The 25,813-nt window shown below is 44.7% G+C and overlaps 1 protein-coding gene across 2 annotated transcripts in view; it reads left to right on the forward strand.

The window, feature by feature from the left end:
* The window catches only part of DIS3L2 (DIS3 like 3'-5' exoribonuclease 2), a 566,950-nt gene that overhangs the window by 86,126 nt on the left and 455,011 nt on the right, over nt 1-25,813 (forward strand). For both annotated transcript variants that reach the window (XM_038750342.1, XM_038750351.1), the window contains exons 4-5: nt 11,202-11,255; nt 19,800-19,901. In XM_038750342.1, the coding sequence (XP_038606270.1) occupies nt 11,202-11,255; nt 19,800-19,901 (156 nt within the window). The remainder of the gene's footprint in view (nt 1-11,201; nt 11,256-19,799; nt 19,902-25,813) is intronic.

Genomic DNA, 25,813 nt, shown 5'->3' on the forward strand with positions numbered 1-25,813 from the left:
GGCCTTTCATTGAAATGTAGTTTGGTCATTCATTCAATCGCATTTATTGAGTGCATACTGGGTGCAAAGCACTGTACTAAGCATTTATTTTGTTGAGGGGTGGAAGATGTTTGGGCATTTTCCAGAGAATCCCCAAATTCCATCCATCAGAGGTATTCATTGAGCATTTATTCTGTGCTTGGGAAAGTACAATAGAACAGAGTCGGTAAAAATGTTCCCCGCCCACAAAGAGCTGACAGTGTTCGGGGGCTGACAGACATTTAAATAAATTACAGATATTGGAAATAACAGACTATAAATATATGTAGCTAAATGCTGGGGGATTGGGTGAGTATCAAAGTGCTTAAGGGGAGTACAGCCAAGTGTGTAGTCGACGCAAAGGGGAGAGTCAGAATTTGCAATCAGAGTAGATGGGAAGTCTGTTTTTGGGTTCTTTCGGAGTGGCCTCCTCCAGGAGGCCTTCCCAGACTGAGCCCCCTTTTTCCTCTCCTCCTCCCCATCCCCCCCAGCCCTACCTCCTTCCCCTCCCCACAGCCCTTGTATATATTTGTACAGATTTATTACTCTATTTATTTTACTTGTACATATGTACTATTGTATTTATTTTGTTAATGATGTGCATCTAGCTTTAATTCTATTTGTTCTGACGATTTTGACACCTGTCTACATTTTTTGTTTTGTTGTCTGTCTCCCCCTCCTAGACTGTGAGCCCGTTGTTGGGTAGAGACCGTCTCTATACGCCGCCGACTTGTACTTCCCAAGCGCTTAGTATAGTGCTCTGCACACAGTAAGCGCTCAGTAAATATGAATGAATGACTGAATGGTGAGGTGGACAGAAGTGCGTTACTGTGAGTCTCATCCAGGGAGCCAGGGAAAAGGTACGTGCATGGGCCAAGGAGCTGTAGGAGAAATAGTCCTCTCAAATAGAGCTCCTGAGGGAGGAAACTAAGGTCAGCCGGGGAAAGCCTTGGAGCCTCTAGAGTAGGGGAAGTTAGGTGAGTTCACAAAGCAGTTGCCTTCAAAATCCTTAAAAACTCTTCCTCCGGCTTCTGAGGCGACTCGTTTGCTGACAGAGAAACTCTGATAAATTTAGCCACCCTCGTTCCCAAGTGTTTTGTAAATGAATCCTGCTCGGGTGTGACATCATGAGGCTCTGCAGCCAGGGCCTCCCTCCCTCATCCACATATGAGAACAGTTGTTCTTTGCAGATGGAGAAAGGAGCTGGTTCCAGATATGAGATCACAGCGTGAAATGGACAACACTGTAAATAAGATTTTCGTAGGCAAAGATACAGGGCCCATCTGCTTTCTAATATAAACTTTCCACGTGTGCTTCTTGCCGGGTCAGGCAAAGAGTTAAGGAAGAAAGGGTATTTTCAATGCTGCCGGACTGAAAGAACCCTAACGTCGAGAGCGCTGGTTAACTTTCTGCGTTGAGTTTTAAATATACCGGATTGTTCGAAGCCCTCCTCTTGACACCCTGGGAACGGGACTTTGTATTGTTGACAAGCACTGAGGGCTGAGATTTCCTCTGTTGCACTTTTACCCTCATTTTCTTCCTCCTTTCCCTCCCCTCCCCCATTTCTGAGCCTCCAGGCCACATATCAAAAACGACTTTGTTTTTGCTCTAAGATCTTTTTCTGCCTAGCGCCCTGCAGCCACTCCGCAGAAGAGAGTGGGGATTAAAGCCAACGACACACGAAGTTCTGAGCATTTTCCTCCATAACCTTTTTCCCCCCTCTTTCTGAAAATAAGTTGGTGGAGGTGGGGGTTGAGGAGGAAGGTGAGGCAAGGGAAGTTCTAGTTTTAACATGTCTCCGTGTGGGGTGATGTTTCCTGTGGGGCAGGATCGACTCAAGGGGCCTTGGAGGAAAAACAGGGAAACTGCTTGCCGGGCAACCTGGTCCAATCAGTCAATCTATCAGTCTATTTCTTGAGCACTTACTGTGTGGCAAGCACTGTACTAAGCCCCTGGGAGAGTTCCAAACAACAGAATTAGCAGACACCTTCCCTGCCCATAACGAGCTTACAGTCTAGACAGGGAGACAGACACTTACATAAATAAGTAATTTATTGTATGATGATGATGGTATTTGTTAAGCGCTTACTATGTGCACTGTTCTAAGCACTCGGGTAGATACATGGTAATCAGGTCATCCCACGTGGGGCTCACAGTCTCAGTCATTCATTCATTCAATCGTATTTATTGAGCGCTTACTGTGTGCAGAGCACTGTACTAAGCGCTTGGGAAGTACAAGTCGGCCACATAGAGAGACGGCCCCTACCCAACAATGGGCTCACAGTCTAGAAGGGGGAGACAGACAACAAAGCATGTGGACAGGTGTCAATCCCCATTTTATAGATGAGGGAACTGAGGCAGAGAGAAGTGACTTGCCCAAAGTCACACAACTGACAAGTGGCGGAGCCGGGATTAGATCTCATGACCTCTGACTCTCAAGCCCGTACTCTTTCCACTAAGCCACGCTGCTTCTCTGTATGTAATTTAAACATACGTACGTAAGTGCTGTGGGGGTGGGGTGAATATCAAATGCTCAAAGGTGGGGGTTTTTTTCGGGTTTTTTTTGGTATTTGCCAGGCACTGTACTAAGCACTGGGGAGCGTACAAGCAAATCGGGTTGGACACAGTTCCTGTCCCACATGGGGCTCACAGTCTTAATCCCCATTTTCCAGGTGAGGTAACTGAGGCCCAGAGAAGTGAAGTGACTTGCCCAGGGTTACACAGCAGACAAGCGGCAGAGCCAGGATTAAAACCCACAACCTTCTGACTGCCGTGCCTGTGCTCTAACCCCTGTGCTGTGCTGCTTCAGTCCATTCTCTCGGAGGGAAAAACCGAGAGAATCACCTCCTTGGTACTGAAAGGACATCAAGAAGAACTGGGCACTGAAAGAAAGTTTCCTCCTCTTTCTATAAATGTCCTCATTTTAGCAATCTCATTTAAAAAGGGAGACCCTGAAGCTCTGAGGAAGTGTGAATAATGACATAACCAAAAGGGAACTCTTTAATGCTTGCCACAGATTATATATTTGAAGCTGTCTAAGATAAAGTGACAATATTTTTCTGGCCCTAGGAGAACAGATTTTTTGGCTTCTGGAGGTTGAAGCCAGGAACTCCTCAGGAATCAATCAATCAATCAGTCGTATTTATTGAGCGCTTACTGTGTGCAGAGCACTGCACTAAGCGCTTGGGAAGTACAAGTTGGCAACATATAGAGACAGTCCCTACACATCAGTGGGCTCACAGTCTAAAAGAATGAGAGAGAGGAGTCACAGGGAGAATGTGAGAGAGAGACGTCCTTCCCTAGACATACCATTCATTTATTCATTCAGTTGTATTTGTTGAGCGCTTACTGTGTGCTGATCACTGTGCTAAGTAAACACTTGGAAGAATACAATGCAACAGAGTTGGTAGACACGTTTCCTGCCCATAATGAGCTTATAGTCTAGTGGGGGAGACAGATATTAATATAAATAAATTATGGGTTTGTTCTTAAGTGCTTTGGGGCAGAGGGATGGGTTATTAAAGGGTGCAAATCCAAGTGCAAGGGTGACACAGAAGGGGTTAGGGGAAGAGAAAATGAGGGTCTAGTCGGGAAGACCTCCTGGAGATGTGCCTTCAATAAGGCTTTGAAGAGGGGGAGAGTTATCGTTTGTCAGACATGATGAGGGAGGGTGTTTCAGAGAGGCAAGATAGGTGAGACTGAGGTACAGTGAGTAGGTTGGCATTGAAAGAGCCAAGTGTTTGGGCTGGGTTGTATGAAAGCAACGAGGTGAGGTTGGAGGGGGAAAGGTGACTGAGTGCTTTAAAGCCAATGGTCAGGAGCTTCTGTTTGATGCGGCAGTGGATGGGCAACCACTGCAGGTTCTTGAGGAGTGGGGAAACATTTTTGTAAAAAAAAAATGATCAGGGCAGCAGAATGAAGCATGGACTGGAGTGGGGAGAGACAGGAGGCAGGGAGGTCAGTGAGGAGACTGATAGAGTAATCAAGGAGGGAGAGGTAAATGCTTGGATTAACATAATAGCAGTTTGAATGGGGAGGAAAGAGTGTATTTTAGCAGTGTTGTGAAGGTTGAACTGACAAGATTTAGTGACAGACTGTGGGTTGAATGAGAGAGATGAGTCTAGGATTCATTCATTCAGTCATATTTATTGAGCACTTACTGTGTGCAGAGCACTGTACTAAGCGCTTGGGAAGTACAAGTTGGCGACATATAGAGACGGTCCCTACCCAACAACAGGCTCACAGTCTAGAAGATAATAGAGGATATAGGATAATACAGGGTTATGGGTTTTTGAGAAGGTAAGGATAGTGGTGCTATCTACAGTGACAGGAAAGTCAAGGGGAGGACAGGATTTGGGTGGGAATATAAGTGGTTCTGTTTTAGAACATGTTAAGTTTTAGGTGTCAGTAGGACATCCAGATAGAGATGTCCGGAAAGCAGGAGGAAATGCGAGACTGCAGAGGAGGAGAAAGGTCAGGGCTGGAGATGGAGACTGGGAAATTGTTCGCATAGAGATGGTAGTTGAAGCTATGGGAGTGAATGAGTTCTCCCTGGGAGTGGTTGTAGATGGAGAATAGAAGGGGACCCAGAACTGAACTCTGAGGGACTCCCACAGTTTATTGAGCTCTTACTGTGTGCCGAGCACTGTATTAAGAGCTTGGGCGAGTGCAGTATAACGGAGTTGGATATACTTTATTTGGGTTTGCAGATTTCTGACTGTAAGATCACTAAAAATAGGGTATGTGTTAATTGCTGGAGTTGGTATGAGATAATGAGCTTGGACACAGTCCCTGTCCTACACAAGGCCCGTCATCTATCCTCATCCATAAAAGGGAGGATAAGAAACTGAAGCTGATTGAGGTTAAGTGACTTGTCCATGGTCATACAGTTGGCAAATGGAGGATCTGGGACTCGAATGCAAAAATCCTAATTTCTAGATCGGTGCTCTTATCTACTAGATCACACAGTGTGTAAATACACATTTCATTATGTATGCCCGAATGATCAATAGTTCATCCACAATCCATGCACATGCATGTGTATTGCCCGTTGATGCCCCCCCCCCCCCTTTTTTTTGGCTATCCATGCCGCCTAATGCCTTTTTGATTTTTCTCCTTGTTGCGATCCTGTTAGTGAGTCAACACGTTTCTAATTGTTTGCCAGGTTGGACTTCCTTCTGCTGCCTTCTCCTAAATGTCCTTGGTTGCGAGATAACATTCAGGCTTTTGTTTCAATGATCTGAAATGGGGAAATGGTAGAGCAGCTGTTTGAGTATTCTGTGATCCTCCTCACAGATCGCACTCAGCCAAGATGGATGTGACAGACACCGTTTTGATTGACTGTGGCCCGCTTGCATTCCAGTTCTCCATTGTTTGTGTTCCTGACTGGACAGTTAATGTTAAATAAGGCACGTGATGTATCAGCAAAAGCGGGGAGCCCATTTAACTGGTCCCAGTGATTCCTGCTCACCCCCTGTTTAAATACCTAGTCCTGATGGTCTCGGGGCTTAGCAGAGTTCCTGGTTTACACGCTTCCTAAACAAGAACTTGGCCGATGTTTTTACCCTTCTTCCACCCTCCAGACAAGCCACTTTAACCGACAAAGCCACTCTGCCCCGTGGGACTAGAGCACCTTTCCTTTCTTAAAAATTTGACCTAAAGCAGTTTTCATATGTTGAATAAGAACTGTACATCCATGGCGCAACACAGGGCATTTTGTTTTGGTCCAGAGTATGTTTCCTACCTACTCTCTAGTTTGAGATCCTGTGAGATCCAACCACTGAAACTTTGGGCAAACATTCAGAAAATAAATGTTTATTCTTGATGTGGTTGACTCTTCTTCCCTTCCCCTCTTTCCCAATTATGTTTATAGTTTTTGGGTTTTGTTTTTTTTAGTGGTATATTTTTGGTGCTTACTATGTGCTTAGTACACCGGGGGTAGATGCAAGTTAATCAGGTTGGACACAGTCGATGGCCCACGTAGGGCTCTCGTTCTTAATCCTGATTTTACAGATGAGGTAACAAAGGCACAGAGATGTTAAGTGACTTGCCCAAGGTCACATAGTAGACAAGTGGTAGACTGGGGATTAGAACCCAGGACCTCTGTGTTGCGAGCCCCCAGTTTGTATCAACCAGGACCTCCCTGGATCGGGGGAGCCTTGGTGACCTGTAGTAGAAGTCAGACCACACCTCTGATCACCAAGGTTAATGTGGAAAGTTTTTACCAACATGCAAGGGAGTGACACATACATTCACTCACTCCGTCCACCAAGGGTCTAGTACCAGTTTGTGGTCAAAGGGGCCTGTTCTGCCAGTGCTGCTTCTTTCTGCTTTCAAGTACTGCTGCCTTCGAGCTCTGCTCTCGACATGCTTCTTTCTTGCTTCTCTGCATCCCTTTTTGGCATGCCTCCTGCGATTTATAGGGGAGTTGCAGTTGTGGCTTTATGTGGCAGTCATTGACTAGTCCAGGACAGTTACTGGGTTGAACAGGAAGAGAAAGCCCACCGGCCCGCAATCATGTGCATCAGGTAGAACCCATCACTGCCTTCACCAGTCTCTTCCTTCTTGTTGTTCACGGGATCACAAACAGTCATTAGTAAAGCGGCTTCCTATGGGGTCACCACACTCTGACTCCCTTTCTCTTAGGCCACGCCGCTCCTCCGTATTAATTGTGTTTCTGGGGTGGAGAGTGCGTAACTCGTGTACTGTTTCCTCTACCATCAAACAATCAGTGGCATTTTTTGAGGACTGTCTGTGTGCAGAGCATTTGTAAGCACTTGGGAGAGTACAGTACCACGGAGCGGGTAGAGACGATCCCTGCCCCATCAGGAGCTTTCAGTCTAGATGGAGAGACAGACATTGAAATAAATCACAGACAGGGGAAATGGCAGAGTTTATCATCATCATCAATCGTATTTATTGAGCGCTTACTATGTGCAGAGCACTGTACTAAGCGCTTGGGAAGTACAAATTGGCAACATATAGAGACAGTCCCTACCCAACAGTGGGCTCACAGTCTAAAAGGGGGAGACAGAGAACAAAACCAAACATACTAACAAAATAAAATAGAATAGATATGTACAAGTAAAATAAATAAATAAATAGAGTAATAAATATGTACAAACATATATACATATATACAGGTGCTGTGGGGAAGGGAAGGAGGTAAGATGGGGGGGATGGAGAGGGGGACGAGGGGGGAGAGGAAGGAAGGGGCTCAGTCTGGGAAGGCCTCCTGGAGGAGATGAGCTCTCAGTAGGGCCTTGAAGGGAGGAAGAGAGCTAGCTTGGCGGATGGGCAGAGGGAGGCCATTCCAGGCCCTGGGGATGACGTGGGCCAGGGGTCGATGGCGGGACAGGCGAGAATGAGGTACGGTGAGGAGATTAGCGGCGGAGGAGCGGAGGGTGCGGGCTGGGCTGGAGAAGGAGAGAAGGGAGGTGAGGTAGGAGGGGGCAAGGTGATGGACAGCCCTGAAGCCCAGGGTGAGGAGTTTCTGCCTGATGCACAGATTGATTGGTAGCCACTGGAGATTTTTGAGGATTTTTGAGTTTATGGATATGTACGTAAGTGCTGTGGAGGTGGGGTGAGTATCAGAGTGCTTAAGGTGAGGCAGAGTGGAGGGAGACTAGAATGGGGGAAGGAAGGTTAGTCAGGGAAGGCCTCCTGTGATATGATTTTAACAGGGCATTCAAAACGGGGAGAGTAAAGCAGGAAGGAGTTTCAGGCCAAAGGGAGGATGTGGGTTTGGGGTCAAGCAGTGAGACAAATAATAATAATGATAATAATAATAATGGTATTTGTTCAGCATTTGTTAAGCACTGTACTAAGTGCTGGGGTGGATACAAGCAGATCGGATTGGACACAGTCACTGCCCCAAGTGGGGCTCACTGTCTCATTCCCCATTTTACAGCTGAGGTAACTGAGGCCCAGAGAAGCGAAGCGACTTGCCCAAGGTGACACAACAGACAAGTGGCAGAGCCAGGATTAGAACCCCTGACCTTCAGACTCCAGGACCGTGCTCTGGCCACTTCGCCATGCTGCTTCTCTATAGGGCTGCAGGGAGTAGTTTGGCATTAGAGAACTGAAGTGTTGGTTAGACAGTAATAGGAGATTAGTGCGGTAAGGTAGGACAGGGAGAGCAGATTGACTTCCTTAAACCCGGCGCTAAGGAGTTTTTCACTCTTGCCACAAACCCAGAATCCTACATAAATATGATCTTGGTCTTTCCTGAGGCCCTGTGAGATTGGAGACCAGGCAGCTATTAATAGCAACAATAATAATAATAACAATAATTATGGTACTTGTCAAGCATTTACTATGTGCCAAGCACTGTTCTAAGTGCTGGGGCAGATACAAGCTGATCAGGGTGGGCTCCGTCCCTGTCCCACAGGGGGCTCACGGTCTCAATACCCATTTGACAGATGAGGGAACTGAGGCCCAGAGAAGTGAAGCGACTTGCTCAAGGTCACACAGCAGACAAGTCGCAGAGCCGGGATTAGAAACCATGACCTTCTGACTCCCATGACTGTTCTGCGTCTACCCAGCGCTTAGAACAGTGCTTGGCACATAGTAAACACTTCACAAATACCATTATTATTATTATTGTTACTATGCCGCAGCAGCTGGTAACATTTCTCCATTTTGTGAATGTGCGAAATTGAGGCCCAGAGTAGAGATGTGTCAGTCAATCCGTTGGTGGTATTTATTGAACACTTATGTGCAAAGCCCTTTACTAAGTGCTTCGGAAAGTACAATTTCATTTCAAATCCTATTTACTAAGCACTTAAGTGCAGAGCACTGTACTAAGCGAGTAGGATAGTACAATATAACAGAGTTAGCAGACACGTTCCCTGCCCATAACAAGCCTGTAGTCTAGAGGAGTCTTGCCTGAAGTCACACAGCGAGTGTAACTGGGACTTTTGAGAAGCAACATGGTCTAGTGGATAGAGAAATGGCCTGGGAATCAGAAGGACCTGGTTTCCAATCCCTGCTCCACCGCTTGTATGACCTTAGGTAAGTCACTTCACTTCTCTGTGCCTCAGCTACCTCTTCTGTAAAATGGGAATGAAGATTGTGAGCCCCATGTGGGACATGGGCTATGTCCAATGTGATTAGCTTGTATCTACCTCGGCACTAAATAGAGTTCCTGGAAGATAGTAAGCGCTCAATAACTACGATTGACTGACTGACATGGTAAACACTAAATCTATAATTCTATTTATTTATATTGATGCTGTCGATGCCTGTTTACTTGTTTTGATGTCTGTCTCCCCCCTGCTAGACTGTGAACCATTTGTTGGGTAGGGATTGTCTCTATTTGTTGCTGAATTGTACTTTCCAAGTGCTTAGTACAGTATTTATTTATTTTACTTGTACATATCTATTCTATTTATTTTATTTTGTTAGTATGTTTGGTTTTGTTCTCTGTCTCCCCCTTCTAGACTGTGAGCCCACTGTTGGGTAGGAACTGCCTCTATATGTTGCCAACTTGTACTTCCCAAGCGCTTAGTACAGTGCTCTGCACACAGTAAGTGCTCAATAAATATGATTGATTGATTGATTGCTCTGCACACAGTAAGCGCTCAATAAATATGATTGAATGAATAAATGAATAAGTAAATAAATCCCATTAAAAAAGCTCCCTACTTTCTGTCATCCAGGTGATTCTCTGTCAATCCTAAAGCCTGAGGTGTGCATTTGCAATAAAACTTGTTTTAAAATTGAATCCAGTAGCCTAAACCAGCAAAAATTGTATTTACGACCAGTGCAATTTTCCCATACTCAGAGACTTTCCTAGAATACCCAGAGAGAAATCCGTTTGCTGCCATTAGCTCTTGGGGACGTTTTCAAGTGATGACCGAATTTGCAAGCACTCACATGGAATAAATTCCACACAACTCGCTCCAGCCTTCATCCAACTCTGTGGATTTAACAAGGTTTTAAACTCTAAGAACACATAACACTGAAGCATTTATTAGTGCAACTGTTAGTCATTATATTAAGTTTGATTTTTATTATACTGAAATTAGTCAGTGTTTTAGCCGTAGTCTTTGGAAGGCAAGGGAGTGTAATTGGACGACAGGCCCCGCCAGAACCAAATCTCAGGTGTCAGGAACCCAAATTTGGACACCCTCCATGTGTGGGCTATAGCAGAAGGGACGTTGCCATTTATACCTGACGTAGCATAGGAAAATCCCGCTTAAGGTGTTAATGATGTCACTCGTGATTGTAGGGCAAGCTCATAACCGAGTCTTGGCAGATCAGTGAAGGAGAAATGCTTTTCCACTATATTTTACATCTCCACCTGTTCTGCTAATGATATCGCGTCTTTCAACATTGCGGGAAAATGTTTTTGAAACCCCCTCTCACTTCACCTTCTGAGTCTGGTCTATTGGAAAGTAATGACCGCCATCCAGGGTAGTGTGGTAGAGTGCAGGCCGCAGCTGGAGCTCGCAAAGACCTGTGGTTTTTTGCTTAAACCAACTGCCATGGAAAACAACCCCCCATTGAAATCGACCCTTCGTCCCCTCCCCGCAAGCCATCGGCTCCGCCATGTTCCATAGAAGAATCAGACGGTTTACATTTTGTTGGCATAGCGTGAATTTGGACGGCCTGGTAGTTTGTCAGCACATTACATATAGCCCAGTTTAAGTTTCTACCCCATCTGAACCCGAAGGACTGAAGAGGGGCCGGAGTAGTCAGATGTGTGGTTTGGAAGAAGAATCTGTGCCCTTATCATCTGAGACCCTGTGATCAGATGTAGAGTGAGACTTCCTGAATTCAAAAACCGTCTGAATTTTTTTTTAATAGGGATATTAAAAAGCAAATTATTCCTGCTTGTCCTGAACTTTCTGGCTTTTAAAGTAAAACAGGTTTCTGGTTTGGAGCCTGGAAGAAGTACATCGAAAATTCTGTTAGGTGGCAATTTTTGAGCTCTACCGACGAGCTATCACGTCTCCGTGGACTTCATGTGTGCTCTGTCCCAGTCTGCTGTGTTCACAAGGCTGAGATGCCGGCCTTAAAATGGAGATTTACGGTGGAGATGTTAATGTGCAGCTGTAGTGTTTCAAACATGTTCCTAAACTTTTTGTCATGTAGTCAACAACGATTCCGCATGGTGTTACATACAGCTTTCATACTTCTGACGTGTTTCTCAGCCTGAACTTTTTTTTTTATTTTTTAAGGGCCTGTTGAGAATAAATCCGAAGAAGTTCCATGAAGCTTTTATTCCTTCCCCGGTAAGTTCAGTGAATTTGAAAAATCAGTGTCCTGTTAGTTGCTCTCGTGTGTTCTCATCTAATAATTGAACTGTACGTGAATTGGAAATGTAAATGTTGGGCAATAATCGAAAGGTGATCGAGGCGAACCAAATTGAAGCCAGGCTCAGATTTGGGCAAACTAAAATAAGTTAAATGTTTTTTTAATTATCAGTCCCCTCAGTCCTAAAAAACATTCTTGTTCTTAAATCAGGGGCACTTGTTACGGGAGTGCAAAAGACAGCTGAACCCAGGTTGAGGCCCACCAGTTAGGGTAACTGGACACCCTTGGTTTATGGCTCAAGAGGATTTATGGGGTTTTCCACTGATTTAAGTTAATCTCCCCTAAACAAATACGCTATCTACTTTCGATCTACTGCATGAGCTAATCTGTAAAGTTTGTCCAAAAATAACGTGCGGGGCTTTTTCGGTGGGGGTCAATTCATGGTTTTGCACGGTCGGTAGAATTTGGCCCCAAGGTCTCTGCCCATTGGACAGTCGTGGCCTTTCCTACGTCATCGACTTGTGAGTAAGAGGTTTTGCCAGTTCGGTGGGGGGGGGCCTTCATTAGTCAAGCCTGGTGTCGTCAGGGGCAGTTTGAATAATTTCATCTTACAAAAGGAAAAAGGGAGGGTGTTGGAGAAGTGAATATTTTTCTGCTGGTTTGAGAGCCCTGTTTATGTTGATCTATGCATTCCAGCCTTATGAAAGAACAGGAGAGACCAGCCAGATTTCAGGAACCTAATTGTATTAAAGTGACAAGGAGGATGCACGTTCTCGGGAACGATTCGCATGTCCTTTCGAGAGTCCAGTAGGTGGTTGGTGCTTCATATTGGAAAGTATTTAAGTCCAGTCACTGGAGCTCAGCTCAGTCTTCAATATGGCCAACTTGAAATGGCCCGGCCTGTATTTTTACCTAACAGTAATCTAAGTAGGGATCCAAAGGCGTCCTCATCTTCTCCTTCTCCCGAGGAGCCTCTTCCATGGATGAGGAGTGGTGAATAGGAAGGGGGAGAAAGGGAAGCAGAGAGAGGGCTATTCCTTCTCCCTCCTGATGCAGCAACAGAATCCTATCTTTTTCTTCTTTTGCACGGTCTTAAGTGCCCAGGTCATTGCTCTACACACAGCAGGCACCCACTAAAGGCTTGTGGCACTGTTAATTTTGCCCTGTTCGAACCGCAGGATAACTCAGAGTCGGAATAATAAGAATAATAATTATGGTATTTATTAAGCGCTTACTATGTGCCAGGAACTGAACTAAGCGCTGGGGTAAATACAAGCAAATTGTGTTGTATACATCCCTTGTCAATCAATCAATCAATCAATCGTATTTATTGAGCACTTACTGTGTGCAGAGCACTGTACTAAGCGCTTGGGAAGCACAAGTTGGCAACACATAGAGACGGTCCCTACCCAACAGTGGGCTCACAGTCTAGAAGGGGGAGACAGAGAACAAAACCAAACATATTAACAAAATAAAATAAATAGAATAGATACAGGGGGCTCATGAGCTCAATCCCCAGTTGACACGTGAGGTAACTGAGGCCCAGAGAAGTGAAGTGACTTACCCAAGGTCCACAGCAGACAAGTAACGGAGCCAGGATTAGAACCCATGACCTTCCGACTTCCAGGCCCGTTCTCTAATTCACTTCAGAGTATAGCTTGAAAGCTTCTTCAGACCAAGGACCTCACCTTTCACTTATATTGTCCTTTCACTTCTACCATCCGTGCCCAAACCCTGAGTGCAAATCCTCCACCCAAAATGAGCACTTGATAAATACTATTGAAGGATAGTCTCAGCCCCTGCTCTCTTTGGGATTATCACATCTCAAGTTAGAGTGGCAGGCATGACTTAACTTTGCCAGGCTAATACAGGAGAGAAAGACAGAGTAATTATAGCCACAGTTGAGCTAAAACTCCAATTTTGTGGCTTTTACAAGGACAGTGACATTGACTGCTTTGATTTCTTCCTCTTTTCCCGCTACATTCTGTCTGATAGAGAGTAGTGGATTGACCAAAAAGTGGTAGCAAGAGAAAGAAAATCTTTGGGGGGCAGGGGGTGGGGGTAGTCCCTAACTGGATGGTTAACCTCTAAGAAATCAAGGATGGATTATTCATTTTATTTGTCTAGATCTAATTTTAGCCACTGTAGAATGGACAAAAACTCTATTAATGATATTGAGTGCTTACTATAATAATAATAATGGTATTTGTTAAGCACTTACTATGTGCCAAGCGCTGTTCTAAGGACTGGTGTAGGTAGAAGGTAATCAGCTTGCCCCATGTGAAGCTCACAGTCATTTTACAGGTGAGGCAACTGAGGCACAGAGAAGTTAAGTGACTTGCCCAAAGTCACACAGCTACGTATGACTTCGTGTAACTACGTGCAGAGCATTGTATTAAGCGCTTATGAAAGTACAATACAACAGAGTTAGTAGATGCACAGTCTCTGACCACAAGGCACGTATAGTCTGGAGGGGGGAGACAGACATTAAAATAAATTACGGACTATGTACCAAGTGCAGTGGGGCTAAGCATGGGGGGAACATCAACTGCTTGCAGGGTACAGATCTAAGTGCCTAAGTGATGCAGAACGGAGAGGGAGTAGGGGAAAAAAGGGCTTAATCTATTAGGTGTTTTTCCTTTTAGACTGTGAGCCCACTGGTGGGTAGGGACTGTCTCTATATGTTGCCAACTTGTACTTCCCAAGCGCTTAGTATAGTGCTCTGCACACAGTAAGCGCTCAATAAATACAATTGATGATGATGATAGTTAAGTCCATTTTTGTTTTTGTAGTTGAGGTAGAAAGGTGTGGAGCAGGGAGAGGAGGGATGGAGGTGGTAGTATGCTTGTGTGAAGCAACGTGGCTCAGTGGAAAGAGCACGGGCTTTGGAGTCAGAGGTCATGGGTTCAAATCCCAGCTCTGCCACTTGTCAGCTGTGTGACCTTGGGCAAGTCACTTGACTTCTTTGGGCCTCAGTTACCTCATCTGGAAAATGGGGATTAAAACTGTGAGCCCCACGTGGGACAACCTGATCACCTTGTAAACTCCCCAGTGCTTAGAACAGTGCTTTGCACATAGTAAGCACTTAATAAATTCCATCATTATTATTAGTAGTAAATTCCACACGCAGACATCTATGCTAACTCTACGCTAGGTATTTCATAGTGCTGAAATACATTCCCTTTATCAATGCAGAACATTTGTTTAAATTACTTGGAATTTTTTTGCCTCCAATTACAACTATTTAGTCAGCATTTCCTTGGGTAGAGTGAAGATATCCATTTAGATGAATATACCTATAAATGCGAGTGAGTTATCAGCTATGTTAAAGATGAAATTGTCTTTTGTTTCACATTTGGCAATGTGTCTTGGTTTAGCTGATGTGCGTCACCACTCTAGTTTTTGCTGGCAGAGGAGGAACAGATTTCAGTTTTCTTGTGGAAAAAAAAAAAGCCTCCACCAAATTCATGGGGGTAATTAGATAAACTGATCTGCCAGTTTCTTCCTGGCTCACACTAAGGATAGTTTGAAGGGAAGTATAAAATTAGGCTAAGACAAAGGTGGTGTTAAAAAATAAAAGTCAAGATAAGCTGATCTTATTGAGCCTCCATTTTGCCCATGGGGCATCACTTTTTGGGGCGAGGGAGGGAGTAGCAGGACCATATGTAAAAATCTGGCCTTTTTTTAAAGTGCAGCTTCCAATCTGAATTATGTTGGTCCAAGAGGCTTTACAATTTTTCTGCATCTTGTCATGGGAGGCAACCTTTGCACAGCTGTTGAGTTTGTTGCTTGTCTGAAGGGAGTAATTCCCCCTCTTGGAAGATACTGTATTCCAGCTTTCCTGGCATAATTGTGCTGTCCCTCCATTTTTTTTCCCAGGTATCTTTTTTGCCGCTGTCTCTAAGATTATCACTGCCCTTTTTTTTTTTTCTAGTTTTTCCTCCTCCAGGCTTTTTGCGGGCGTGGGAAAAGCAGGGTGTTCTTGGCAAGTAATGGCCAGGTACAAGCAAGTTTTTGGAGTTCCATAGGAAGAGCTCACCTTGAGTAGTACTTGTGTCTTAAATATCATGAATTGAAGATGCCCTCAGTGTGATCTGTACACCAAGAGATCCGGACTTAGGAAAAGCTCTCCAAATAAGTCAAGAAAGAAACAAAAAGTGTCGCAACATTTTTGGATTTGCCTTTGTTCGCTGCCTGCAACTCAGCTGGCCTTCAGGTCGTCTCTTTTTCTTGGGATAGGAGAATAACTGCAGTAATAATAATAATAATATAGTATTAAGTGCTTACTGTGTCCCAAGCATTGTTCTAAGTGCCAAGGTAGATGCAAGGTAGGTTGGACACAGTTCCTGACCCACATAGGGCTCACAGCCCCCATCCCCATTTCAGAGGTGAGGTAACTGAGTCGCAGAGAAGTTAAGTGACTTGTCCAAGGTCAGTTGGCGGAGTCGGGGTTAGAACCCATGCCCTCTGAACTCCCAAGCCCATGCTCTTACCACCAGGCATTGCTGCTCCATGCGCAGTAACCTCCTCATCATCCGAAAAGAGCCAGCTGTCCAGGAGTGGTTGTAGCTGCTTCCAAACGAGGCATTTCCATGCAAATATTTGGACACAATTAGGGGTTAGGATGCCCTCCAAAGCATACTCATTCTCTTCAAGGGAAATCAAAGGTACCGGTACTGGTTTACAGATTGTGGAAAGCAGTAATCCAGGTTCCCAAGCCGCGCTCTGGTCTTCAATTCACGGATCATTTAGACACCGCTTCTCCCAGCACATTTTCCCAGGGGCTTCTTTACAGGGTCACTCTGGAGTAATTTTAGGATCCTGTCCGTAACCCTCTAGACTGTCAGTTCCTTGTGGACAGGGACTGTGTCTGCTGACCCTTTTGTATCAGCGTGGCTCAGTGGAAAGAGCGCGGGCTTTGGAGTCAGAGGTCAGGGGTTCAAATCCCGGCTCTGCCAGTTGTCAGCTGTGTGACTTTGGGCAAGTCACTTCACTTCTCTGGGCCTCAGCTACCTCATCTGTCAAATAGGTATTAAGACCGTGAGCCCCCCGTGGGACAACCTGATCACCTTGTAACCTCCCCAGCACTTAGAACAGTGCTCTGCATAAAGTAATCGCTTAATAAATGCCATTATTATTATTATTATTATTACTCTCCCAAGCACTTGGTGTAGTGCTTTGCACACAGTAGGTGCTTAATAAATGCCATTGACTGACTGATTGATTAACACAGTGGCTTCCCTTGCTGATTGAGTGAGATTTCGGCTTGGCTGCCTTGGGAAGATAGCAGCAGTCGCTCTCTGTCTGTCTTGGCTTCATGCCTCTCCTTCTTTTCCTCTTTCTGTCTTTCCCCATTTTCTCTCTTCCTCCCCATCTCTCTCTCTACCCCTCCTTTTCTCCCTCTCTCCTCCCTTTTACAGGAAGGTCGTTAGTTTGTTGCCAGAATCTGAGAGACAAAAAAAAGAGAAAGAACTTCTGAGTCACCCTGAGCATAGCAAAAGTGCCTTGATGTTGATTTGGGGCTTCTGGTTTTCAGCTTACACTGAATTTTCTGGCAGTGACCTGCCACCTGTTCAGAGTGAATTCTTAACTCACACACCTCTTCGGCTTGATGTGGCCATTTTGCACCCTCTCCCAAAGCCACACAATTCATTTTCCTCTTGCCAGTTTCACCCTAGGGAGTTGCATGGAATTTGGTAAGGATGAGAGTCAAAACCTGTGGAAATACATGTTTGTCAACAGATTTATGAGCCATTTTAAGTGTGGCGTTTTAATTTGTAGTAATCCCCGAGTGCATACTGCACTGTGTCTTTTCCCTCTGAATTTCCCCATTTGGCAGAATCCTTATGGAGGAATTTTGCTAATCAGCGGCAAATAAACTCCAGAGCTTTGCCCTACTGCTGTCGGCACTTGATAGAAAAAGGAACTTGCGCTGGTCTAAGGAAAATGGGGGCTTCCCCTGTCACCCCCAGGCATGTAAACTCACCAATCCCCCATGTAGATCAACTTCACCGAATAAGTTTGGGACTGAGTTGGACCATGAGACCATATCACGTTCAGGCAAAGGGCATCAGAATTATTTGTAGTAGGATTAGCAAGATGGCGTAGTGGATAGACCATGGGCTTGGGAGTCAGAAGGTTATGGGTTCTAATCCCGGCTCTGCCATTTGTCTGCTGTGGCCTTGGGAAAGTCACTTCACTTTTCTGGGGCTCAATTACTTCATCTGGAAAATGGGGATTGAAAGTGTGAGCCCCATGTGGGACAGGGACTGTGTCCAACCCAATTCACTTGTATCCCCCTCCACCCCCCCCAGAGTTTAGCACAGTGCCTGGCACATGGTAAGTGCTTCACAAATAACACAATTTTATTATCATAATAATAATAATAATAATAATAATAATAATAATAATAATGACATTTATTAAGCGCTTACTATGTGCAGAGCACTGTTCTAAGCGCTGGGGAATTTACAAGGTGATCAGGTTGTCCCACGTGGGGCTCACAGTCTTCATCTCCATTTTACAGATGAGGGAACTGAGGCCCAGAGAAGTTAAGTGACTTGCCCAAAGTCACACAGTTGACAAGTGGTGGAGCCGGGATTTGAACCCATGACCTCTGACTCCAAAGCCCGTGCTTATTCCACTGAGCCACACTGCTTCTCTGTATGATTGTGATTATGATTGTATTTGTGGTGTTTGTGGCCTTATGACTTCCTTTACCTTCCAAAGTGAAACTCTCTGCATATGTTAGGCTTTTCTGTTGCCTGAAGCCTTCTGTTTCTGTAGGCTTTTGGCTTAAACCTCCAGGACTGTTAAGGGTAGAGAAGGAGGCTTTCTTCCGTGGGACCTCCAGATTTTAAGGGTCTTGGCCCATTGATTTCCAGCTGAGAAGCAGTGTTGCCTAATGGTTAGAGCATAGGCCTGGGAATCAGAAGGACCTGAGCTCTAATCTAGGCTCTGCTACTTGTCTGCTTTGTGACATTGGGCAAATCACTTCTCTGGGCCTCAGGGACCATATCTGTAAAATGGGGATTAAGACTGTGAGTCCCATGTGGGACATGGACTGAGTCGAAGCACCATGGCTCACTGGAAAGGGCCCGGGCTTTGGAGTCAGAGGTAATGGGTTCGAATCCCAACTCCGCCACATGTCTGCTGTGTGACCTTGGGCAAGTCACTTCACTTCTCTGAGCCTCAGTTACCTCATCTGTAAAATGGGGGTTAAGACTGTGAGCCCCGAGTGGGGCAACCTGATCACCTTGTATCCACCCCCCAGCGCTTAGAACAGTGCTTTGCACATAGTAAGCGCTTACTAAATGCCATCATTATTATTACTCCAACCTGATTACTTTGAATGTACTCTGGCGCTTAGAACAGTGCCTAGCATGTAGTAAGCCCTTATCAAATGCCATAAAAACAAAACACAACAAAAAACCTAATGACTTCTCCCTTTCACTCCCGTTAATTTACTTCTAGTTCCTTGAGTTTGCTGGTGTAGTGATTTTGGTTTGTGAGTGTGCAAGTAGTCATTTCTCGCATGAGTTATTTGTGGTTGTTCTTTTTTCTCTTCCTTCTCTGTTTTCTCAGAAAAGCTTTTCTTTCTCATTCCTCTCTCTCTCTCTCACCTTCCTCCCTCTGTCCCAGTGCCTTCAGAGGATCATTTCCTCTGCCAGTGTATGTCTGTTAATCTGAGGAAAATATTGCAGCCCCCCTCATTTCCACTGCTTACTTTGACCCTAGGTAAAGTAAATAAAGTAATTTTAGATCAAATTAAGAGCCCATTACTTCTCTACTTTTCTTTTCCTGGTCCACGAAGTGTTTTAATGCAAAGACGTTTGGTCCTATTCAGTTTAACAGTTCCAAGAAGGTCGGGTTTGTTCAGACTTTCTCTGTAGCTTGTTGCAGATCATATCAATCAATTACTAGTACTTATTGAGCACTTACTGCAGAAAAGCAGCATGGCTCAGTGGAAAGAGCCCGGGCTTGGGAGCCAGAGGTCGTGGGTTCGAATCCCGGCTCCGCCACAAGTCTGCTGTGTGACCTTGGGCAAGTCACTTAACTTCTCTGAGCCTCAGTTCCCTCATCTGGAAAAATGGGGATTAAGACTGTGAGCCCCCCGTGGGACAACTACTTGATCACATTGTATCCCCCCCAGCGCTTAGAACAGTGCTTTGCACATAGTAAGCGCTTAACAAATGCCATCATTATTATTATTTATCATCACAGTACTGTGCTGAGCGCTTGGGAGAGTACAATACAACCGAAGTGGTAGGCATGTTCTCACAAAGAGCTTAGAGTCTAGAGGGAGAGACCGACATTAATATGAATAAATAAATAAATTACAGATATGTACATAAGGGCTGTGGGGCTGAAGGCGGGGTGAATAAATGGTGCAACCCCAAGTGCAAGGGTGATGCAGAAGGGAGTATGGATAGCCTCTCGAGTGTACATATTTAAAACAAGAGAAACTAATTTCTAACCGTAAACGGTACTGGACCTTGACTTCTGAATTATTTCTCCCACAGGATGGGACGCGAGACATTTTTATCGATGGGGTTGTTGCTCGGAACAGAGCCCTGAATGGCGACCTGGTCGTGGTGAAACTGCTTCCCAAAGAGCAGTGGAAGGTCAGTCTGGTCTTCATTTCCTGTTGTCTTCTAATGTTTTTCAGGGAGATGCGATAGACTTGAAGCCTAGCCGTAATTTCGATTTACTCGTGTCTAAAGGTTATAACATTATATACTAGTTATAGCAACTCACAAATAGCCAGATCAGGAAAATTCAGGGGAAGGGCCTCTGGTGTTTAGCAACCTAATGATTTAATAATAATAATAATAATAATAATGCTGGTATTTAAGTGCTTACTATGTGCAAAGCACTGTTCTAAGCGCTGGAGTAGATACAAGGCAATCAGGTTGTCCCACGAGGGGCTCACAGTCTTCATCCCCATTTCACAGATGAGGGAACTGAGGCCCAGAGAAGTGAAGTGACTTGCCCAAAGTCACACAGCTGACAAGTGGCGGAGCCGGGATTTGAACCCACGGCCTCTGACACCAAAGCCCATGCTCTTTCCACTGAGCCACACTGCTTCCCCTAAAGATTTGCAAGCTTTAAGCTTTCCATGTTCCTTAGCTGCATGTGGGGGAGAAAAAAAAATCTGCAGCTCTCCTTGGTGGCCCCATTTGCACCTTCCATTCACCTCTTTCTTCCAACAAGCGTGGCTTAGTGGAAAGAGCACGGGCTTGGGGGTCAGAGGTCATGGGTTTGAATCCCAGCTCTGCCACTTATCAGCTGTGTGCCTTTGGGCAAGTCACTTAACTTCTCTGTGCCTCAGTTATCTGTAAAGTGGGGACTAAGACTGTGAGCCCCACGTGGGACAACCTGATAACCTTGTATCTAACCCAGCGCTTAGAACAGTGTTTGGCACTTAGGAAGCGCTTAACAAATACCATTATTATTATTATTATTATTTCAGCTCTGGCTCTCACTCTTCACTAAATGTATACCCTCACTCCATCGTACTCATTGAGTGCTTACTCTGTGCAGAGCACTATACTAAATGCTGGGGAGAGAAAAATGTAACAATAAACATCATCATCATCCTCATCAATCGTATTTATTGAGCGCTTACTGTATGCAGAGCACTGTACTAAGCGCTTGGGAAGTCCAAGTTGTCAACATATAGAGACAGTCCCTACCCAACAGTGGGCTCACAGTCTAAAAGGGGAGACAGAGAACAAAACCAAACATACTACAAGACACATTCCCTGCCCACAAGGAACTTACAGTCTAGAGGGCGAGACAGACATTACTACAAATAAGTAAATTACAGATATGTCCATACGTGCTGTGGGGCTGGGAGGGGAGATGAATAAAGGGAGCGAGTCAGGGCAACACAGAAGGGAGCGGGAGAAGAGGAAAGGAGAACTTGTCAGGGATTTGATCTCTGTCTCCCCCTTTTAGACTGTGAGCCCACTGTTGGGTAGGGACTGTCTCTATATGTTGCCAATTTGTACTTCCCAAGCGCTTAGTACAGTGCTCTGCACATAGTAAGCGCTCAATAAATACGATTGATGATGATGATGAGGAGAGGTGCCTTCAATAAGGCTTTGAAGCCGGGGGAGAGTCACTGTGTCTTAGATTTGAGGAGGGAACTAACCCTGTAAATCAAGTAGCTGACGATAGCGGGACAGAGACCCTGTTAGAGTATTTCCCTCTAATGATAATAATAATAATAATAATGGTGTTATTGCTTAATGCCAAGCACTGTACCAGTATTGGGGTAGATACCTAAGAGTCCAGTCCCATGTGGGGGTCTTGGGCAGGAAGAGTTTTTAAAAATATTTCTCAGCTTGGGATCATGTAGTTCCACAACCTTGCCAATTTTTAACATTGATCAACTCTTTTCCTTATTGCTGCCAGTTCTGGGATCGGACTCTTTCATCCAGATTCCTTCGTTTAAACTCACCTTCAGATCTGTGTAATTTTAATCGAAATGTCTGAAGTAGTAATCCTGTTAAACCTTGTTAAACGGTGAAGGTTTGTGTTTCTGTCTTCTTGGATCACTCTGCAGTGCAAAAGGCGAGTTATTTTAGATTTTACATTGCAGTTGCTGGACAATAATAATGGAGCTAACTGTGGTAGTTAAGTGCTTACTCTATGCCAAGCACTGTATTAAATGCTGGGATAGATCCCAGATAATCAGGTCCCACATCAGTCAATCAATCAATCGTGTTTATTGAGCACTTACCGTGTGCAGAGCACTGTACTAAGCACCCACATGGGTCTCACAGCCTAAATAGAGGGAGAACAGGTATTGAATCCCCATTTTGCAGTTGCGTATCAATCAGTGGTATTTATTGAATGCTTACTATGTGGAGAGCACTGTACCAAGTGCTTGGGAGAGTGCAATAATAATAATGTTGGTATTTGTTAAGCGCTTACTGTGTGCCAAGCTCTGTTCTAAGCGCTGGTGGGCGGATACAAGGTAATCAAGGTTGGCCCACCTGGGGCTCACAGTCTTAATCCCCATTTTACAGCTGAGGGAACTGAGACACAGAGATGTTAAGTGACTTGCCCAAAGTCACACAGCTGACAAGTGGCAGAGCCGGGACAACCGAGTTGTTGGATATGTTCCTTGCCTATAGTGAGTTTATAGTCTAGTCTAGTATAGAAGCAGTGTAGCTTGGTGGAAAGAGCACGGGCCTAAGAGTCAGAGGTCATGGGTTCTAATTCCAGCTCCGTCCCTTATGAGCTGTGTGACTTTGGGCAAGTCACTTAACTTGTCTGTGCCTCAGTTACCTCATCTGTAAAATGGGGAGTAAGACGGTGAGCCTCATGTGGGACAACCTAATTACGTTGCATCTACCCCAGTGCTTAGAACAGTGCTTATTCACCCTGCCCTAGGCCCCACAGTACTTATGTATAAATCCATAACTTATTTAATCATCATCATCAATCGTATTTATTGAGCGCTTACTATGTGCAGAGCACTGTACTAAGCGCTTGGGAAGTACAAATTGGCAGTATAGAGACAGTCCCTACCCAACTGTGGGCTCACAGTCTAAAAGGAGGAGAATTTAATGTCTGTCTCCCCTCTTCTAGACTGAACTCTTTGTGGGCATGGAACATGCCTACCAACTCTGTTATAGTATACCTTCCCAAGTGCTTAAAAACAGTGCTCTTCACAGTATATGCCCAATAAATATGATTGATTAATTGATTGGGAGAGACAGGGAGGTCAGCAAGGAGGCCGATGTATTATTTTAGGTGGGGTATGATAAGTGCTTGTTTCAGCATAGTAGCAGTTTGGATGGAGAGGAAAGGTCAGATTTTAGCGATGTTGAAGGTGAAACTGACAGGATTCGGTTACAGATTGAATATATAGGTTGAATGAGAGAGGGTAGTTGAAAATGCCAAGGTTATGGGCTTGTGAGATAGGGAGGATGTTGGTGTTGTCTACAGTGATGCAAAAGTCATAGGGAGGACAGAGTTTGGATGGGAAGATGAGTAGTTCTTTTTGGACATGTTCTGTTTGTCTCCCCCTTCTAGACTGTGAGCCTGCTGTTGGGTAGGGACCGTCTCCATATGTTACCAACTTGTACTTCCCAAGCGCTTAGTACAGTGCTCTGCGCACAGTAAGCGCTCAATAAAAACGACTGAATGAATGAATGAATGAATAAGGTGTGAAGGAGTGGAAAGTTTAAATAGAAGCGTCCTGAAGGCAGGAGGAAATGCAAGGCAGCAGATCAGTGGAAAGAGCATGGGCTTTGGAGTCAGAGGTCATGGGTTCAAATCCCGGCTCCGCCAAATGTCAGCTGTGTGACTTTGGGCAAGTCACTTAACTTATCTGGGCCTCAGTTACCACGTCTGTAAAATGGGGATTAAGACTGTGAGCCCCCCATGGGACAACCTGATAACCTTGTAACCTCCCCAGCGCTTAGAACAGTGCTTTGCACATAGTAAGTGCATAATAAATGCCATCATTATTATTATTATTAGAAGTCAGAAGGAAAGAGTTTAGGGTTGAAGGCATAAAGGAGGTACTGATGGGAATGATGAGATTTTTACTAAATTAAAAAAACCCATCAAAGTTAATGTTTCATCCCTAATTTTTAGGGCTGTCTCATTTTCTCTTGGTCAAGTAAGTTGGCCTAGTCCATTAATTTATTTCCTCTGACAACTGATTTTCCTAAGGTGATTGTTTTAAAGCTCTGACTTTGACTCTTTCTTAAATATACACCCATCATTCTAGATTATATTTAATTCAGACTTTTATATAACCACTCTCGTTTTGGGTTGTTCTTAGTCTCTGGTTGCTGTGGAATTAGGAATTCTTAGAACTGTTAGGTTTTTTGGCTAGCGTGGTGTATTCGAAAAAGATTTTGGAGGTAGTGAATGGCATCTCAAGAGGGCTTGGAGCCTCGGCCCTACCAGAGAATAATGTCCCATTAAATGTTCCCTTGGGTTGTTCTACACCCTTGCCTATTTTTAACACTGATCAACTCTTTTCCTTATTGCTGCCAGTTCTGGGATCAGACTCTTTCATCCAGATTCCTTCGTTTAAACTCACCTTCAGATCTAGGTAATTTAAATCGAAATGTCTGAAATAAGGAATGTCCTGTTAGTGGGGGGAGGAACGGCAGCTTATTTGTTCTGGGAAACTCCCAATTAACATTGCAGGATTATTTTTAAGTCGTTGGATGATTAGTTCTCTGCTCCTTAAACTCCACGCTGATCAGTTCCAGGTAGTGTGTTGGAAGTGGGTGCCTCCAGCCAGGAAGCAAGCCCAATTGACAGAGAGGTCAGGTGAGGTTAGGATTTGGCCCCTGCTGCACGGCATTAATAATAATAATAGTAATGATAATAATTGCGGCATTTATTAAGCTCTTAGTAAGTGCGAGGCACTGTACTAAGCGCTGGGGTGGCTACAAGCAAATCAGGTTAGACACAGTCCCTGTCCCATGATGGGGTTCACAATCTCAATCCCCATTATACAGATGAGGGAACTGAGGCCCAGAGATTCATTCAGTCGTATTTGTTGAGTGCTTACCACATGTGGAGCACTGTACTGAGCTCTTCGGAGAGTATAATCCAACAATGAACAGACACTTTCCCTGCCCACAGTGAGCTGAGAGTCTAGCAGATGAACAACTCTAGACTGTGAGCCCATGGTTGGGTAGGGACCGTCTCTATATGTTGCCAACTTGTACTTCCCAAGCGCTTAGTCCAGTGCTCTGCACACAGACAGCGCTCAATAAATACGATTGAATGAATGAATGAATGAATGAACTCCAGCAGGCTTCTCTCCAAATCCGCTGATAACAAACACTTTCAGCTCAGGCAAGGGTTTCAATTGAACCTGACTCTTTGGCATTCTCTAACTAGGACAGGGAATCAATCAATCGTACTTATTGAGCGCTTACTGTGTGCAAAGCACTGTACTGAGCGCTTGGGAAGTACAAGTCGGCAACACATAGAGACAGTCCCTACCCAACAGCGGGCTCACAGTCTAGGAGAGGGAGACAGAGAACAAAACCAAACATACTAACAAAATAAAATAAATAGAATATATATGTACAAGTAAGATAAATAAATAAATAAATAGAGCCATCCTTCTTTTTTAACTTTCTCTCCATATCGCCTCATTAATGGAATCTGACCATTTTTCTAAGCCTGCTGCCAATCGCGAGGCAGCCTGGCCCTCTAGACTGTAAACTCGTTGAGGACAGGGAATGTGTCTACAGCGTGGCTCTCGTGGCAAGGGCACAGGCTTGGGAATCTGAGGTCGTGGGTTCTAATCCTGGCTCTGCCACTTGTCAGCTCTGTGATTTTGGGCAAGTCACTTCACTTCCTCTGTCCTTCAGTTACCTCATCTGTAAAATGGGGATTAAGACTGTGAGCCCCACCTGGGACAACCTGATTACCTTGTATCTACCCCAGCACTTAAAACAGTGCTTGGCACATAGTAAGCGCTTATCAAATACCATTATTATTATTAATTCTGTTATACTGTCAAGCGCTTAATACTGCCAAGCCG

Source organism: Tachyglossus aculeatus, chromosome 1 (assembly GCF_015852505.1).
Source record: "Tachyglossus aculeatus isolate mTacAcu1 chromosome 1, mTacAcu1.pri, whole genome shotgun sequence".
In the NCBI taxonomy this organism is placed as follows: Eukaryota; Metazoa; Chordata; class Mammalia; order Monotremata; family Tachyglossidae; genus Tachyglossus; species Tachyglossus aculeatus.